This window comes from Myxocyprinus asiaticus, chromosome 34 (genome assembly GCF_019703515.2).
Source record: "Myxocyprinus asiaticus isolate MX2 ecotype Aquarium Trade chromosome 34, UBuf_Myxa_2, whole genome shotgun sequence".
NCBI lineage: Eukaryota > Metazoa > Chordata > Actinopteri > Cypriniformes > Catostomidae > Myxocyprinus > Myxocyprinus asiaticus.
The window spans coordinates 9319648-9337094 of NC_059377.1; the positions used below are offsets into that span (position 1 = coordinate 9319648).

General features: G+C 39.1%; 2 protein-coding genes across 2 annotated transcripts in view; both read left to right on the plus strand.

The window, feature by feature from the left end:
* The window catches only part of LOC127424842 (potassium voltage-gated channel subfamily G member 2-like), a 51093-nt gene that overhangs the window by 10674 nt on the left and 22972 nt on the right, over positions 1-17447 (plus strand). Inside the window, exon 2 of the mRNA XM_051670318.1 lies at positions 397-1289. Coding sequence (XP_051526278.1) covers positions 486-1289 — 804 coding nt within the window. The 5' untranslated portion in view covers positions 397-485. The remainder of the gene's footprint in view (positions 1-396; positions 1290-17447) is intronic.
* The window catches only part of LOC127424846 (septin-7), a 184737-nt gene continuing 168685 nt past the window's right edge, over positions 1396-17447 (plus strand). The window contains exon 1 of the mRNA XM_051670331.1: positions 1396-1400. The gene's annotated coding sequence lies outside the window, so the exon portion shown is untranslated. The remainder of the gene's footprint in view (positions 1401-17447) is intronic.

Below are 17447 nucleotides of genomic sequence, written 5' to 3' on the forward strand. Positions count from 1 at the left end.
AAGCTATCATATACTGTAACTTCAGAACACGTAAAATATAGTGCACAAGTTGTAATAAGTACTTTTATGATACTTTCATGGTGCTCTTTGTCCTTTTAGGAGCTTGGATGTATAATCACTATCCATTTACTTTATTTGGAAAAGAACAGTTCTGACATTCAGCCAAATAATACTGGGTTGGAATGAGTAAATGATGACAAAATTAACCCCTAACAGAATGAAGCCACAGCAGAATTAACAAAAGCAGACTTAATTTGGTTTTCTTGTGGCTTTCTGCTGTGTTGTGGACCATTGTTTGCTTTGCTAATTTCGTTGAGTTTTGCTGCCAGAACTAGCAACCTAAAGCACGAACTGTAGAGAAAATCTAAATTAAAATCTTTGTCTCTTGTCTCCCAGAACCCAGCCATACACGTGGTGGGGTGGCCAATGTGACCTGGTAAACTTTGAATCTGTGGAGTATACACTCGCACAGCCAAGCAGCAGAGATGTACCAGGAAGTCGCCTTCCTAGCCGGCAGCACTGATCATCAGTTTACCACCTTCCACCTCTCCAACCCTTTGAAGAACCCTCATGAGATCTGCAGCAAAAAGGGCGTGTTCTACAAACGAGCACAACTGCAGCGCAAGCCTAGAAAGGAGGATGAGGTTAGCCGGCATCGTGCAGGTGGCATGGATGAGGGTGGTGCAGTTGATCGTGCCGCCATCATTAACGTAGGCGGCATCCGTTATCGCATACCGTGGTCCACTCTCGAGGAGTTCCCGTTGACGCGCCTGGGGAAGTTACGGAGCTGCAGCAATGACGAGGAGATCCTTGACTTGTGTGATGACTATGATGCTCACTGCAATGAATTTTTCTTCGACCGAAGCCCCAGCGCTTTCCGTTCCATTGTCACGTTCCTGGCGGCCGGAAAGCTTCGTCTCTTGCGGGAGATGTGTGCGCTTTCCTTTCAGGAGGAGTTGCTTTACTGGGGTGTAGAGGAGGCAAGTCTGGAGTGGTGTTGTTTAAGAAAGTTGCGTCTTCGGCAGGAGGAGCAGCGGGAAAGATTCCGGCAGGAGGAGGAGGAGGCCGAGCTTACTTCACATCAGTCGTATGAGGAGGCGCCAGGGGTTGTGAGCCCAGAAGAGGGGCGTTATGCTGGGTGCATGCACAGCCTCAGAGAAATGGTGGAGAATCCCCACTCGGGGATTGCTGGGAAGATATTTGCCTGCCTCTCTGTAGTTTTTGTGGCCATTACGGCAGTTACATTGTGTGTCAGCACCATGCCGGACATGAGGGAGGAGGAGGAGAGGGTGAGTGTACACTTAGCAATACTGGCCATTTTTACTATTTGTCTAGTCTTCCAGGAAAGTAGGCAAGGCAAGGCAAGTTTATTTATATAGCACATTTCATACACAATGGCAATTCAAAGTGCTTTACTTATAGATTTTAAAGAAAATACAAGATACATAAAAAAAATAAAAACCAATTAAGAACATGAAATAAGAAATAGTTATATAAAAATAAAATAAAAAGAATAAAATATCGTAAAAATCAGGAGAATAGGTATTAAGAGCAGACTTCAGTGAATTGAAAAAGCATGATAACATGATTGTCTGATAACATGAAATGATCCAAATCATTATTTAATTTCTTTTCCTTTAATTTTAGTCTCAAATTCAGGCCTTGTCCACACTAATACGTTTTCGTTTGAAAACAAGATGGTGGATGACGTTGTATCACAGTTGTTTTGGCTACTCTCCAGTTTGATTGCGTTGTTAAAGATTAATGTCAGTTTGTACATACTTCAGCTTACATTTCTTCAAAGGAGACGGGATGTTTACTCACAGCTGTTGTTCAGCGGTGGAACACGAGGACTGTTGCGTTTCAGACCATACATTGCCGCGACGTTTCAAAGAGGAGGAAAGTAAATAAACGCCTGACGGAAATGACGCATGTCGAAGCGTATTATGTTTTAATCATGCGCAGTTCAGGGACGTAAGCGTTTTCAGACATTTCAGTGTGGATGAGCAACTTTTGTAAAACGCTTGAAAACGCTTGTGTGGACGGAGAGCATTTTGAAACGAAAACGCCATTTTCAAATGTATCCGGAATAATGTAGACGTAGCCTCAGATAAAGTAGACAAGTAGACAACTAGTCACAACGTAGACAACTAGTCAACTAGTAGACAAAGTAGACAACTAGTCAATGATTATTTTATGTAAATGACACACCATACAAAATCGGGAATCTGACAGCCAGTTTGAGAGTGAGTACTGCCAAAGTCCCTTTAAGGCATGTCAGCAGGACTTCCATTACTACGGTTGTGTCTAAAACGGAACTGTGTGCTGTGAGAGTCGCATGCGACATTTAAACACAGTGTTGATAGTCCCACAGAAAATCTACACCTAACCTTTGCCCTGTGCCTAACTAGGGATGTAAACGGTTAACCAGTTGACTGGCATTAACAATTTGTTCGACTTATACTATCAGTTAAAAATGAACTGAGAGGTTAATTAAAGAAACAACAGAGAGGTAATTTGATGGGATTATCACGTAGGGCATACTCTGTACACATGAGGGCACTGTTAACATGAAAACCACTGTCTTCGCAAATGATTTGTTTGTCAATAGGATGAAAGAGTAGGCTTCTTGAGAGAAAAGACACACGTTATTCTGTAAACCCAAGACGCTTTACATTAGACGTCATATCGTGATGTGACTTGTCTTTTACAGGATTTTTCCGGGATGTGTGTGAATGTGAGCACAGATTATGGAAAAACTCGTTTAGTGTCAATGAACCAAATCTTGCAGTGCCAGAACAGTGCTTTTCATTGATTCTTTCTGGAATCTCTGTGTGAAAGGGGCTTTTGTAACATTAAATCACCATTCTATCTCATTTGTGTGATATTGTGATGTTTCGTTCATGAAAGAATTTGTGTTTTTGGTCACTGAATGAATCAGTCAATTAATCTGAACGAATCTTTTTGGTGAACAGATTCTAAAGGCTTAAATCACTGGGATGAGTCAAATTCCCCACCACTAGCATATTAATGTAGTCTGTACCAGATTTTAGGTTTCCCCCACCAACAAACATCCAATTTAATCCCTGGGCAGAACTAATCACTTAGTCAGTACAACCCCTTCTCCAGGCACTATCTGCAAGAAGACAGTCACCATGCATCTGATAATGGGATCCAATGAGTAAACAATTAAGATGCCCATATGAGATAAATACAGCAAGTCATGATGCAAAGATTTTTGTAAACTTCAGTAAACTGAAGCTGTGGCATCTCAGGCTCATAATTTCAGGTGAGGCACAAACAATCACTTAACCCAACATGTCAGTGGTTGCATTAACCGAACATTCTCAGTCATTACTGATTTTTGAAACATTGATGGATAATTCATTTTGACAGATAAAAAAGAAACAAGAAAAAAATGTTTACCTAGTACATCAGTTTTTACTTTACGCTCTCTCTTACACACTCTCGCTGTGTGTCTGTGTGCCCTGTGTATTCCGTGGTATTAAGATGCATTAAGATGCATATTAACTGGCACCATCGGCATTTACACCTGGTAATATACGTCTCTTTTGAATACTTGTGTTCGAATTTCGAGGAGAAATGATCTGATTTCATGACTGCATACAGCAATCATTACATCAGTGTGTTAATGCATGATAATAAAGTGAAAAAATAATAATAACAAAAAAGAAGGCACACCGCGAGTAAATGTATTAACTGAGCTTCAGAGATGTGTGTGCTTCTCATCTGTGACACTTTATGTTGATATCAGGCCCACTGAAAAAGTTCCATGAACTTGTGCATGTATGTAAGCACTTTAATCGGCAAAGCTTAAAAAACTTGTTTTAGTGTTGCGGTGTACCTCTTTGTGATGGGACCACCAGGCGCCGCTCGATCATAGACCGCAGAGAGCGAGTTGGAGCATAGACCTGGAGAAGTAAGAGGGTGCGGTTCCATTGGCTGTCCTAAAGGCCAGAGTCAGAGCCTTGAATTTGATGCGGGCAGCTACTGGTAGCCAGTGAAGTGAAATCAAGAGTGGGGTGACATGAGCCCTTTTTGGCTGATTGAAGACCAGACATGCTGCTGCATTCTGGACCATATGCAGTGGTTAATTGTGTTAGCTGGGAGGCCACCAACAAAGCATTACAGAAGTCCAGTCTTGATATGACCAGAGTTTGGACCAGGAGCTGTGCAGCATATTCAGACAGAAAAGGTCTGATTTTCCTGATGTTGTAGAGCGCGAATCTGCATGACCGGGTGGTTGATGAGAAATATATATCCTATAGGATTATCCACTGTTATGTATATGACATTATAATAGATGCTACAGCCTTGAATGTCACCCTAGTACTTATAAATTGAAAACAGTATGACAGATTAAAATAGATCATGACGGAAATTTTATTTTCAGTCAGTAATGGATAAAGATTTTTTTCTAGCGCAAACTCCGAACATGATGCCACTCACAAACATCTCTAATAATTTCATCTCAGCACAAAACACCACTAAAACATACACATCCACTTCAAAAAGCTCAAGTGACAAAGCAAACCAGATATAGGCAAATCATCAAAGAGCATAATACAGTTGTGCTTAAAAGTTTGCATACCCTGGCGGAAATTGTGACATTTTGGCATTGATTTGAAAATATGACTGATCATGCAAAAAAACTGTCTTTTATTTAAGGATAGTGATCATATGAAGCCATTTATTATCACATAGTTGTTTGGCTCCTTTTTAAATCATAATGATAACAGAAATCACCCAGATGGCCCTGATCAAAAGTTTACATACCCTTGAATGTTTGGCCTTGTTACAGACACACGAGGTGACACACGCAGGTTTAAATGGCAATTAAAGGTTAATTTCCCACACCTGTGGCTTTTTAAATTGCAATTAGTGTCTGTGTAAAAATAATCAATGAGTTTGTTAGCTCTCACGTGGATGCACTGAGCAGGCTAGATACTGAGCCATGGGGAGCAGAAAAGAACTGTCAAAAGACCTGCGTAACAAGGTAATGGAACTTTATAAAGATGGAAAAGGATATAAAAAGATATCCAAAGCCTTGAAAATGCCAGTCAGTACTGTTCAATCACTTAAGAAGTGGAAAATTCAGGGATCTCTCGATACCAAGCCAAGGTCCGGTAGACCAAGAAAGATTTCACCCACAACTGCCAGAAGAATTATTCGGGATACAAAGAAAAACCCACAGGTAACCTCAGGAGAAATACAGGCTGCTCTGGAAAAAGACGGTGTGGTTGTTTCAAGGAGCACAATACAACGATACTTGAACAAAAATGAGCTGCATGGTCGAGTTGCCAGAAAGAAGCCTTTACTGCACCAATGCCACAAAAAAGCCTGGTTACAATATGCCCGACAACACCTTGACATGCCTCACAGCTTCTGGCACACTGTAATTTGGAGTGACGAGACCAAAATAGAGCTTTATGGTCACAACAATATGTTTGGAGAGGGGTCAACAAGGCCTATAGTGAAAAGAATACCATCCCCACTGTGAAGCATGGTGGTGGCTCACTGATGTTTTGGGGGTGTGTGAGCTCTAAAGGCACAGGGAATCTTGTGAAAATTGATGGCAAGATAAATGCAGCATGTTATCAGAAAATACTGGCAGACAATATGCATTCTTCTGCACGAAAACTGCGCATGGGACACTCTTGGACTTTCCAGCACGACAATGACCCTAAGCACAAGGGCAAGTTGACCCTCCAGTGGTTACAGCAGAAAAAGATGAAGGTTCTGGAGTGGCCATCACAGTCTCCTGACCTTAATATCATCATCATCTATTTCATCGAGCCACTCTGGGGAGATCTCAAATGTGCAGTTCATGCAAGACGACCAAAGACTTTTCATGACCTGGAGGCATTTTGCCAAGACGAATGGGCAGCTATACCACCTGCAAGAATTTGGGGCCTCATAGACAACTATTACAAAAGACTGCACGCTGTCGTTGATGCTAAAGGGGGCAATACACAGTATTAAGAACTAAGGGTATGCAGACTTTTGAACAGGGGTAATTTCATTTTTTTTCTTTGTTACCATGTTTTGTTTTATGATTGTGCCATTCTGTTATAACCTACAGTTGAATATGAATCTCATAAGAAATAAAAGAAATGTGTTTTGCCTGCTCACTCATGTTTTCTTTAAAAATGGTACATATATTACCAATTCTCAAAGGGTATGCAAACTTTTGAGCACAACTGTATGTCACTTACTCGCATGAACAACATTACAAAACTATTAAAAAATGAAAGATTATTGTAATCTAATACAAACCAATGGATCAGCATCACATCAAAGCAATGGCATACAATTCATTGAAATGATGAGTGGTGTACTTTAACTAATCCAACCAGCAACACGTAAAAATAAAATTTGCTTTTAAAATTTACCAATGAACATCACTACGCAGGTCTGTACTCGAGCGGTCCATTTCCAAGGACCTGTCAGCTTGACATACATATGTTCAAAGCTTTTGATTGGCTAAGGGGCAAAGGCAAATGTGCCCCTCAGGCTATCATTGAACGCTCATTGCACATGCACATTATGTTCTCCAGATCTCCAAGAATAACACTGATGGCAACCGATTAGCACAACAAATTGCAAATGAGAATTATTAAATGTCTTTAACGCAACATACCTTAATAATAATACAATTTCTCAAAAGAATATCTACTGTTGTCTTGTATATTGGACATAAAACAAGTTTAAGATAGTTTAATATATTTTTTCTTAAAAATACTTTTTTATTATGCCATGCATTTTGCACAGCACCACATCTGTTGGGGCTCAGCACCACTTGCCCCTAATGTAGAGACACCACTAAACTAACGTTTGATGTTTACTTAAAAACTGCACCAAAACCTTTTTAGGACCCATAAAATGCAAAGCCAAAATGAGTCAAGGAGCTTATAGCCACTTAAAGCACTTCTGGGCATAAAACTGTCCCTCAGTTTGGCATTTGACAAAAGCTGAGTACTCTATCATCTCTCAGCGCATTATGCTGTTAATAATTTTCTGTGCAAACAATTCACACAGATAAGATGTTTGTGCAAGATGTGATTGTACGTGCAGAGTGTATGTGCATATGTGTGTTTGTGTGTGATATTGTGTCGGCAGTTAGACTATGTACTGTGTGGGGATATTTTTCAGACAGAAACCGGCATGACAGCCTCGGGGACGGCATCTCAAGTCCAGGGCCGATCTCATGAATACCAGATTAGCCATATTCCACACAGCTATTGTAAAAGCCTGGCAGCTGTTCCTTTATCACACAAACATGTGCCCACCCACCCACAGGTTTGTTTCACTACATTTCTGAGGACATTTCATTGACTTTTGTTGTCTTTACATGAAGGTGTAATGGTAGGTTTGGGTATATAGCAAATATTAAGCTAATTAGTGGTGCTTGTGGTGCGCCTCCATAGTAATAAGTTGGTCACTATTACTCTTTGCTCTGACTGTTGTTTAGGGATTTTCTAAAATCCCTAACCCTAAACTGCTTCTTTCGGACAAAATGTCTTCATGTAACTCGTCCCACACCGTTTGTGCTACAGACATGAATACTGGCTCAAACCATGTGGCTTATTGAGGAAAGGTATGCTATGACTTTTATAAGCGATTGGATATACGTTGTCTGGCAGACTAAAAACAGGTGAAAAAAATCCCATAATCGTAACATTGAAAAGTTATCAGAGTGATCAGACTTACAGATCTTAATGACATAGAGACTTAGGGGTGAGCTCATTTGACTCGAACAAGCAAGCAGTCTAATAGTTAATCCAAAAATGATAATTCTCTAATTATTTACTCAACTTTATGCCATCTTAAACTCCTATGACTGTGGAACACCAAGATATTTTAAAGGATATACAGTGTTTTTTTCTATACAATGCAAGTCAATGGTGTCCAAAACTTCCAAGCTCCAAAAGGACATAAAGGCAGCAAAAAGGTATTCCATACAATTTGAATGGCTTAATCTATGTCTTCTGTAGCCATGCGTCAAGAACGCATGCATCAAGCATGAGGAAGCGTGAACAAGCTTCTCATGAATGTGCCAAGGAGACTGGCACCCTGGCAACTACTGAGCCATATATCGACACCAGAAGGTCGTAGATACTTGAAGCAGTGAATTGAGGCACTTGGTTGGACATTGTGGTGACGAGTTTTGCCACAGCAAGCATCTCTCACATTTTCCTCAGAAAATGGAATCCATTTTCTAGTTATATTTGCTATACCCTAACCCTACCTCTACTCCTAAACCTACCCCTTACAGAAACCCTTTGGCATTTTCAGATTTTGATTAAGACATTATTTGGTCCTATGATGGACGGGCCACCTGTCCAGGGTGTTTCCCTGCCTTCAACCCGAGACAGCTGGGATAGGCTCCAGCTCTACCCACGACCCTAGGATAAGCTGCTATAGAGAATGGGTGGATGGATGGATTATTTGGTCCATTTGTAAATCTTTTTTTTTGTACTAGTATGGACTAGAGGTCGACCAATAGTGGATTTTGCCAATATGATAACTAATGTGATGGATAGGGCCGATAAACGATTAATCGGCCTATAGTTTTTGAAATCGATTAACAGAATATTTAAAACTTTTCTTATTCTTTTCTTACTATAACTGGCACAGACATAGAGGCTACAAGAGTCCAAAATGAATTAAATCCCAGATGTAGATTATTGTTCAACCAAAAATCCCAATAATTACCAGAAAAACTGAAGCTTTGGTGCATAATGCAGGACAACAAACCAGGGACTCTTATTTTGAAATGACGGAGACTTGGCTGCATTAGAGTGCTCTATATTTAAGATATTTTAGCTTTTTCATATCCTATGTATTCACCAGATGAAGGGCTGTGTGTATATATATATATATATATATATATATATATATATATATATATATATATATATATACACACAGTATATGTATGTATGTATATGAGGAATAAGGAATAATGAGGAATATGGTTTATTAGTATTCAAAGAAGACACAATGTATGTGCTGATAGGGCATGTTTCCATATACAGATTTCTTTACATGCCCTTGCTTCAATTTAGAATACCTGATTTTCTAATCAAAATAACAAAATATGCATTAAAGTGAGAATAAAAATATGGATGAATATTATCAATATTAAAAGATTTAGATACAGAAAATCCCCACAAGGTGTCAGTCATTGTCTTTATTTGTTTTGTCTGTTATACTCTAGATTCCTCCAGCGCCGACCAAAGAGTAAAAAAAATAAATAAATAAAAATATCGGCAATTATCAGCATAGATTTTTGACGATAAACAATAGTTCCAAAAAGCAACTATAAGTACCGATTAATCGGTCTAACTCTAGTGTGGACCACTTAAAATATCCTCACAAGTCAGTTTTCCACAGTATTTGTAAACACATTGTTTGCCCTCACAAGTTTAGCAAAACAAGGTATTCACTGATATTCACACACATTTGTTTTCTATCATAGGGGAGATTTCTCTTTGCCTTCTCTTGTTTTATACTAAGCTAATTATATTTTTTATCCCCTAACCCCACCTATAACCCTAAACCTAAATTTTTTGATTTACTGTAATTAAAACATTATTTTAAGTATGTTTAAAAAGCCCATTTTCCTCATGGCGAAGGAAACATACTACATTTTGTTTAGTACTAGGCTTGAATAATGTTTAATCTTAAGACATTTGTTTCTCACAATGTAGACAAAATCTGATCACTCACTCACTCACTAATTTGACTAATTAGATTTTTCATTTTTGCATTTTCAGTCAATAACACAAGTGGCATAATTTCCTAAGCAGTTTGAATATTTAACACGTTACAAAGGAATCAGTAGAAGGGAATTTAATCTAACCATAACCCTTGTCTCTGGTGCTCTTGAAGCAGTGAACTTCAAGCACACTTCAAATATAAAATGCTATGTTATAAAAAGTTATTGGACCCTATCTGACACTCCTTGAACATTATTGATAATACAGGCATCAGATGTGATGGAGGGAAAACCCAACCACCAATACAATCTGTGCCCAGGGCCCATCTCAGATGCTTTAAGAGTTGTGACTAAGGAGCGTTTGTGTACTTGAACACAGCCCTCTGCATCACATCAATAAAGACGGTGAAGATTAAAGTGAAAAGAAATAGCGAGGTGTCTTCCACAATCAAAGAGTCACAGTGAACAACAGAAGGCTCTTTATCTTCAAAGAGAGAATCAATCACTGTGAGCGGAACACAGCTTTCTCTTTCTCTCACTCTCTCTCTCTCTCTCTCTCTCTCTCTCTCTCTCTCTCTCTCTCTCTTTCTCTAACACACACACATTATGAATATCCATGTGCACACACATGCACATACAGCAGAGTTGGAGTCAAGACCAGACCCTCCAAGACCCAGACGAAACCCCTCCAGGCCCAAATCCAAACCATGACCTGTCAGTCCAAGATCCATGTTGTCCATTTTAATAAACCACAATGTTAAAGTAGCTATTTAAAGGCATGAAAATCTTGTGAATTCTCTGTAATGGTGAAAATACTGTGCTGACCTTTGGTTGAGGTAATTATCACCTGTAGCTTGGTGTAAATACACTATGTTCCCCGACTGAAAAGACCAGTTTTTGTGATCTAGGTCTCAAAACCTGGAACACACACACATACATACTGTAAGGGACACTTACTGTAAGTCAATTTAAAATGCATCTTTGGGAGACAGCATGCCCTGATGGGGACAATCAATTATAAAAAATAAGCTAGAGTGAGTCACGTGATGCTATGCGAAGTTTGGTCACTTAAAGGCGAGCTCTGCTTAAACTTTGCTACAATTAACCTTTTAAGCAATATTAACCGGTGAGAACTGTAATAGTTTTGTTTGTAAAACTGTGCTGGAAGGGCAGGATGTAGAAAAACTGGAAATCGTCAGCCTGTGGGGACATTAAAAAGCACTTATGTTCTCACGTGTCGGACACCTCGCAGGATCAGGATGGCGGAGGTCCAGTCGATGGTGGCAGCGAGCTTCGTGAAGTAGGTCAAGATATCTCGGACATTTATGCAGCACTGATGAAAATCTCGAGTGACTTGGAGGGCCTTGCAGAAATACGTAGAGCGATCACATCTTTGGAGGTGAAACTTTCCACCCTGATCACAAGAATGGACGAAAAACGGGTCGAGTTTCTGGAGTCGGCCAAAAGAGAGCTACATGCTAATCCGCCTGTTACCAAAGCTGATGTGGAACGTGTGTGGAAAAAACTAAAGGATATGGAAAATCAAAGCAGGCGTAATATGTTCATTTCATTGAAATCCCAGAGGGAAAGGAAGGTCAAGATATGGTGAAGTTTTTGGATGGGCTCGAAATTGAGTGCATCCACAGAGTTTTCAGTCAGCTTCCCGTGGCGGGTGACAGACCCCGATCTATCCTGGCAAGATTTGTGCGGTCGGCTAACAGAGACTTTGTTCTACGAGCGGTGAGGAATAAAGGCAAGTTGTGCTGGGAGGAACACAACATCATGGTTTTTACAGACTTTGCTAGATCGACTCATGCGAAGCGTGACGGATTCAAAGAGTGTAAAAAATTGCTTCACCAACAGAAGGTGGGTTTCGCCTGCTTTTTTCTGCTAAGCTGAGAATTGATGCCAAGGGTGGTCGCAAGACATTTACATGCACATGACAAGCTATGGCCTTCATTAAATCAATGGTGTGAGTGGGTGATTTTGCCTGCACTTTGTCAACAATACAGCCTGAGCAGGTATGTTATTCTGTTGGCTGCCCACTGACTCTTGCTCTACTGCAAAAAATCTTGTGAGCGTGCATGGTCCGTCGGATTTCCGGGGGCTGGATGCCAGTTGAGACTGTTGTGCGCGGGGTTGAAGTGCATTTTTTTTCTGTACTGTGGCTTGTTCAGGATTTGATTGTTACATCAGTGTTGGAAAATGGTCTATATAATTTTGCCTTGGGTACACAGTTTATCTTTACATGTCAGTATGTCACACTTTAATATAGGTAAAATGTTTCTCTCCACATAGAATGTTAATGGGCTGGTCCACCCAAAAAGAAGGAAGGTTGTATCTTTCCTTAAGCGTAAAAAATATGATATAGTGTTCCTTCAAGAAACACACCTTTCTTCACAAGAAGCTGAAAAACTTGGTAGGACATGGAGTGGGCATGTGTTTTGCAGTGCTGCTTCGAGTAAGAGCAGGGGAGTCATCACATTGATAAGTAAGCATTTACAATTCAAATGTATCAAACAGATCAAAGAAAATTTAGGAAGAGTCATTATTGTTTTGGCTGAAATACAGGGGCAAAACCTTATTTTAGCTAATATTTATGCACCCAACGCTGATGATCAGAATATTTTAATATATCTTGAGGGAAAGCTACAAGCTGTGCATGATATGGTTTTGAGTGGAGACTCCAATTTTTTAATGGATCCAGTCCTGTTCATAGTGATGCAAAAGTGTGTAGACCCTTTAGAGCAATGTTGACACCTCAGAGGATGTGTAAAAATCTTGGTCTTACAGACATTTGGAGACTTCTGCATCCATCTGTGAGGGACTACACCTTTTTTTCATCAGTTCATAAGATTTACTCTAGAATAGATTATTTTATTTTTTTTTATATCTAAGTCACTTATTCCATCTACCACTGAATGCTCAATTGGGAACATTTTCGTTTCAGATCATGCTTTGGTGTGTTTAGAGATGTTGCCGCATATAGAGAAAAGAAAATCATATAGATGGTGCTTTAATACATCCCTTCTACAAGACCCTGAATTTCAAAAAATGTTAAAGACAGAAGTCAATGTTTATGTAGAAACCAACTGGTCCTCAGTGTCCAGTGTGGGCATGGCATGGGAGGCGCTTAAGGCAGTTCTTAGAGGGCAGATCATACAATAAGCCTCATTCATTAAAAAGATCAAAGCACAAGAATTCATTGAGAATTCATTCACAGTATTAAAAGTGCTTAAACAGAGTTGAAGCGCCGAATGTCATCCAATGGACTTAGAGAGTTGACCCAGCTAAAATATACTGTAAGTACAATACTATTCTGTCAAAGAAGGTTGAGTTTTGGTTATGCAGGGCAAGACAGACATATTTTGAGTCTGGGGACAAAGGGAGGAAACCCCCTGCCAGATACATAAAACAGAGAGTTTTTTTCCACTACTCCATGTCTTCGTTTACTGATAAGGATTTTAACAACTTCATTGAGCCTTTAAAACTTCCTAAATTGATGAGTGATCATGAAAACTTTCTTGACTCAGATATTACTTTGGAGGAGCTTGTTGAGGTAATTAAAGCCTTGCCAACAGGTAAGGCACTGGGGCCAGATGGTTTTGCTGCATTTTTTAGATCTTATGTCACAGAACTGGCTCCACTTATGATGGAAGTTTACACAGAGTCATTAAAGAAAGGTGAACTACTGCCAACCATGACGCAAGCCCTGATCAGTCTCATTCTTAAAAAAGATAAGGACCCAAATGAATGTAAAAGTTATTGTCCAATTTCCCTGATCCAGTTAGATGTAAAAATATTGTCTAAAATTCTGGCTAATCGATTAAGTAGGGTAATTACATCTGTTATACAAATAGATCAAGTGGGGTTTATTCATGGTCTTAGTTAATCTGATAATATTAGATGTTTTCTAAATATTATATGGTCAGTAGTGAATGATCAGACCTTGATCTCACTTGACGCCGAGAAGGGGACTATCTTTTTAAGATTTTGGAAATTTAGGGGTTTGGGAACACTTTTATTGGGTGGATTAAGTTACTTTATAAACAACTGTTAGTAGCAGTGCAAACTAATGGATTAATTTCAGACTTTTTTTCTTTTGGAAGGGGAACTCAGCAAAGCTATCCTCTCTCCCTTTTATTGCTCTGTCAGCCACAATAAGAAAAGAGGATGATTTTCCTGGTGTTGTAGCATGAGGTGTGGTGCATAAACCTCTACTCTATGCAGATTATATATTATTATTTGTCTTCAACTCTAGTATATCTATGCCTAGCCTCCATAAAATGATTACTACCTTCTCCAAATTTTCAGGATACAGGGTGAACTGGTATATATCGGAAGCTTTTGCTCTAACAGCATATTGCCCTGCCATGGCTTTCCAACCTGGCATCTTTCAGTGGCCCAATCAAGGCATTAAGTATTTAGGAATTTTATTTTAAGCAAATTTGAGAGATTTAGTTAGTTAATTTTGACCCATTAATGAAAAGGTTCTCGTGTGATGTGGATAGGTGGGCTTCACTACATTTGTCTAGGGCTGGGAAGGTCAGTGTTATAAAAAATGAATTGAATCCCAATATTCAATTATCTACTACAGTCTCTCCTCTTAGAAGTTCCTCTTTCCTATTTTAAACAATTTGATAGAATATCTAAGTCCTTTATTTGGAATGGTAAACGACCCTGGTTGCATTTCAGTATGTTACATAGACCAATTGACAAAGGAGGTTTAGGCCTCCCCAAAAATTTTTTTTACTATGCTTTTAATCTTAGACATTTGGCCCATTGGTCTCTTCCACCTGAGAGAGCCCCTCCCTGGGTTTCATTGAACAAGCGGTCCATGCCCCAATCTCACCATTGTAAAGTCTTTCTGTCAAACTGCCTGGAGAAGTAAAAATGCATCCCATTATTTCACACTTATATTCAGTATAGACAAAGGTTTCCCATTTGTTCAATTTTGATATTTACCTAAATGTTTCCTCAAGCATATGGCTGAACCCCAAATGGTGTATTAACAAGTCCCCCTTTTGCTGGAAAGAATGGATTGAAAGGGGTATTGATAAACTTGTTGACCTTTATGAAAACGGAACCTAGATCATTTGAAAATATAACACAGCAATGTGGGATTTCTAGGTCTCAGTATTTCAAGTGTTTACAGTTTCACCATTTACTTTGTACTATTTTCTGTGGCAGTACACAGCCCCCTAAAGCTGCAGACAACCTCTGTATGGTGCTCACAGCCTTTGGAAAGGGGCATGAAGCATCAGTATATTATTTCTCATTGATTCAGAGTCATGGTAAATGGGGCCTTAACATCTCTTAAGAGGTTATGGGAAAGAGATTTTAACCTGGTATTGGAGAATGGGGAGTGGGAAAGAATATTTAAAACTGTTAAAAATATGTCTAGGGATGCCTTATTCAGTGTACGATTTTGCATCATTAATGGGGGTTAAGAGGGATAATGGTTGACTCTGTGCATATATTTTGCTTTGTTCTGTGTTATGTATGAGAATCAACAAATAAAAATGTTAGTCTGAAAAAAAAAATCAGGATCAAGTCTAGTCCACTTTGCAGCTAATTCTGGCCAAGAACTGCCTTGGTGGGTACATCTGAAATAATTGATACCACTATAAAAGACTGCCGTGGAAAAAAAAAGATTCAATTAACTGTGCAGCAGTGTCAGTCCATGATTGTCTGTACATACAACACTGAAGAAGTTAGAGAAAATGTGTGTAGACTTTGGTCAGAATTTCTGTTAGTCCAAAAGAAGTAAGTATCAGTTACTTCCAACACTCAGTTGTCTCATGACAACTCATGATGATTTATATGAGATGACGATATTAAGATATTGTACAACTTGGCTCATATGAAAAGATAAAACTTTTATTCCAGACTGATCTCACACTGAAATCGGAAACAGTAGGTTGACTTTAGCTAAAATGCTGAACGAAATTCAAAACACTGCTCCCAGTGGCCAAAGCGGTAAATGTTGTTGGGCATATAGGCACGTGTGAGCTCCATTTTGCAGGAGAAATGTGCTAAAAGCGAGCCACTAAGGAAGGTAAATGCAGTCGAGCCGCTGCAAACGTCTAATGGGAGAGTGAGTCGGCATAATGTCGCAGATCCTAGGCTACGGAACTCTCAGAAACAAAATGCAGACTTAATGTGTAATCATGTTGATTCCCATGAAGACTAACAATGAACAAACTGAATTTCAAATCGATACAAAACAGCCATCAAATCTCCTATCCAACACATTATTTTATGAAAGGAAATGTCTGTGAAGAACTTTTGTTACTCATTCAATTTTTATTTATGCATTTCCTATTAAAATCATGGTAATGTTTGGGGTTTGGATAAGGGGTTACAGTTTACAGTTAGGTTTGGGTTTGGGGTTAAAAATTGTAAAAACATTGTTCATTGGTTCATTTATTTTTCTCTATAGGAGTAAAAGTTGTACATTTTTGTATGAGTCAACTCTTTCGATTTCTTACAATTTCATCAGCTCGTACTTTTATTACGATTTGTCATGAGACGCGTTGATTATTTCACAGACATAACTCCGCAAACAAAGCAGAATACTGTTGAGGTTAAGGATATCTTACTTGCCTTTAAGTGCCTAAGTCCAAACTTTTGATATCTTTCAGATAGATCTGATGCCACTAACTTTGGCAATTCAGCAACTACTGTAGTTCTTCCTAAAAATGCTTATTGTAGCAGTCTGGGAACTTCTAAACAGAACTTTGTTTCCTGGCGAACTGATAAAAAATTGCGCCTGCTGACTCACTGACATTCTGTAAAGCCAACAAATCAGATTAGAGTTTGTGATTTTGGAAAAGCTTTTGCTAATTTTGTGTGCTATATACCATCAAATGGTCCATGAAGGACGTGTGGTGGGCCTACCATCTAAGGCTGAGTCTTTAGCCTACTATGCTACACTTCCCTATACGCTAATGCTACAATAACTCAACAAACACAAACTCAACTCAAACCCTGACCTAACTCTCAGTACATTCATTATATACAACAGAAAACAATTACATTATCACACTAGACACATTATCAGAGGCCTCTGAGGAAACCTGCTGGTGTCAGTAATGAGTTTGTGATGCACTCAAATGGCTCAATTATAAAATTTGTTTGAGAAGCTCAGAGATAGGCAGGAGAGAGGAAACACTCGACGAGTGTCGTAAATTGCTTCTCGCGCATATTAGACGAGGCATCCCGATGATTAATATTTTCAAGCCATGTTTTCTGCTATTCTTGAATGTTTTGGCTTACAAAAATATTTTCCAGTTTTTGAATGCATCCACTGATTCCCAATGTGACAATGCACAGTGAATATAGGATATTTTGAGGAAATTAGCCTATAGTCCACATACATGGTTATTGTGTTTAACAGTGTGCCACGATATATCGATACAATTTTAAAAATGGCATATCGGATGAAACTAGAGACTGTACTCTTCTGACTTAAAACAGGTTTTAATATAAAAACTTAATGAGAATTCTTACCAGATGTAGTTTTATTGGCATTTCTCCCAAACACAAACTCCGCTGTGGTTGGCACCATGTTGTTTTGTCACATGACTCCGTGCATCGAAAGTTTAACCCTTTACTGACAGTACAGAGTCTCCTGAACTGAGATCAGTTGATTTAAATAAAATTAAGTTTGCATAGCCTACATCGAAGCCAAAACGTAATGTCC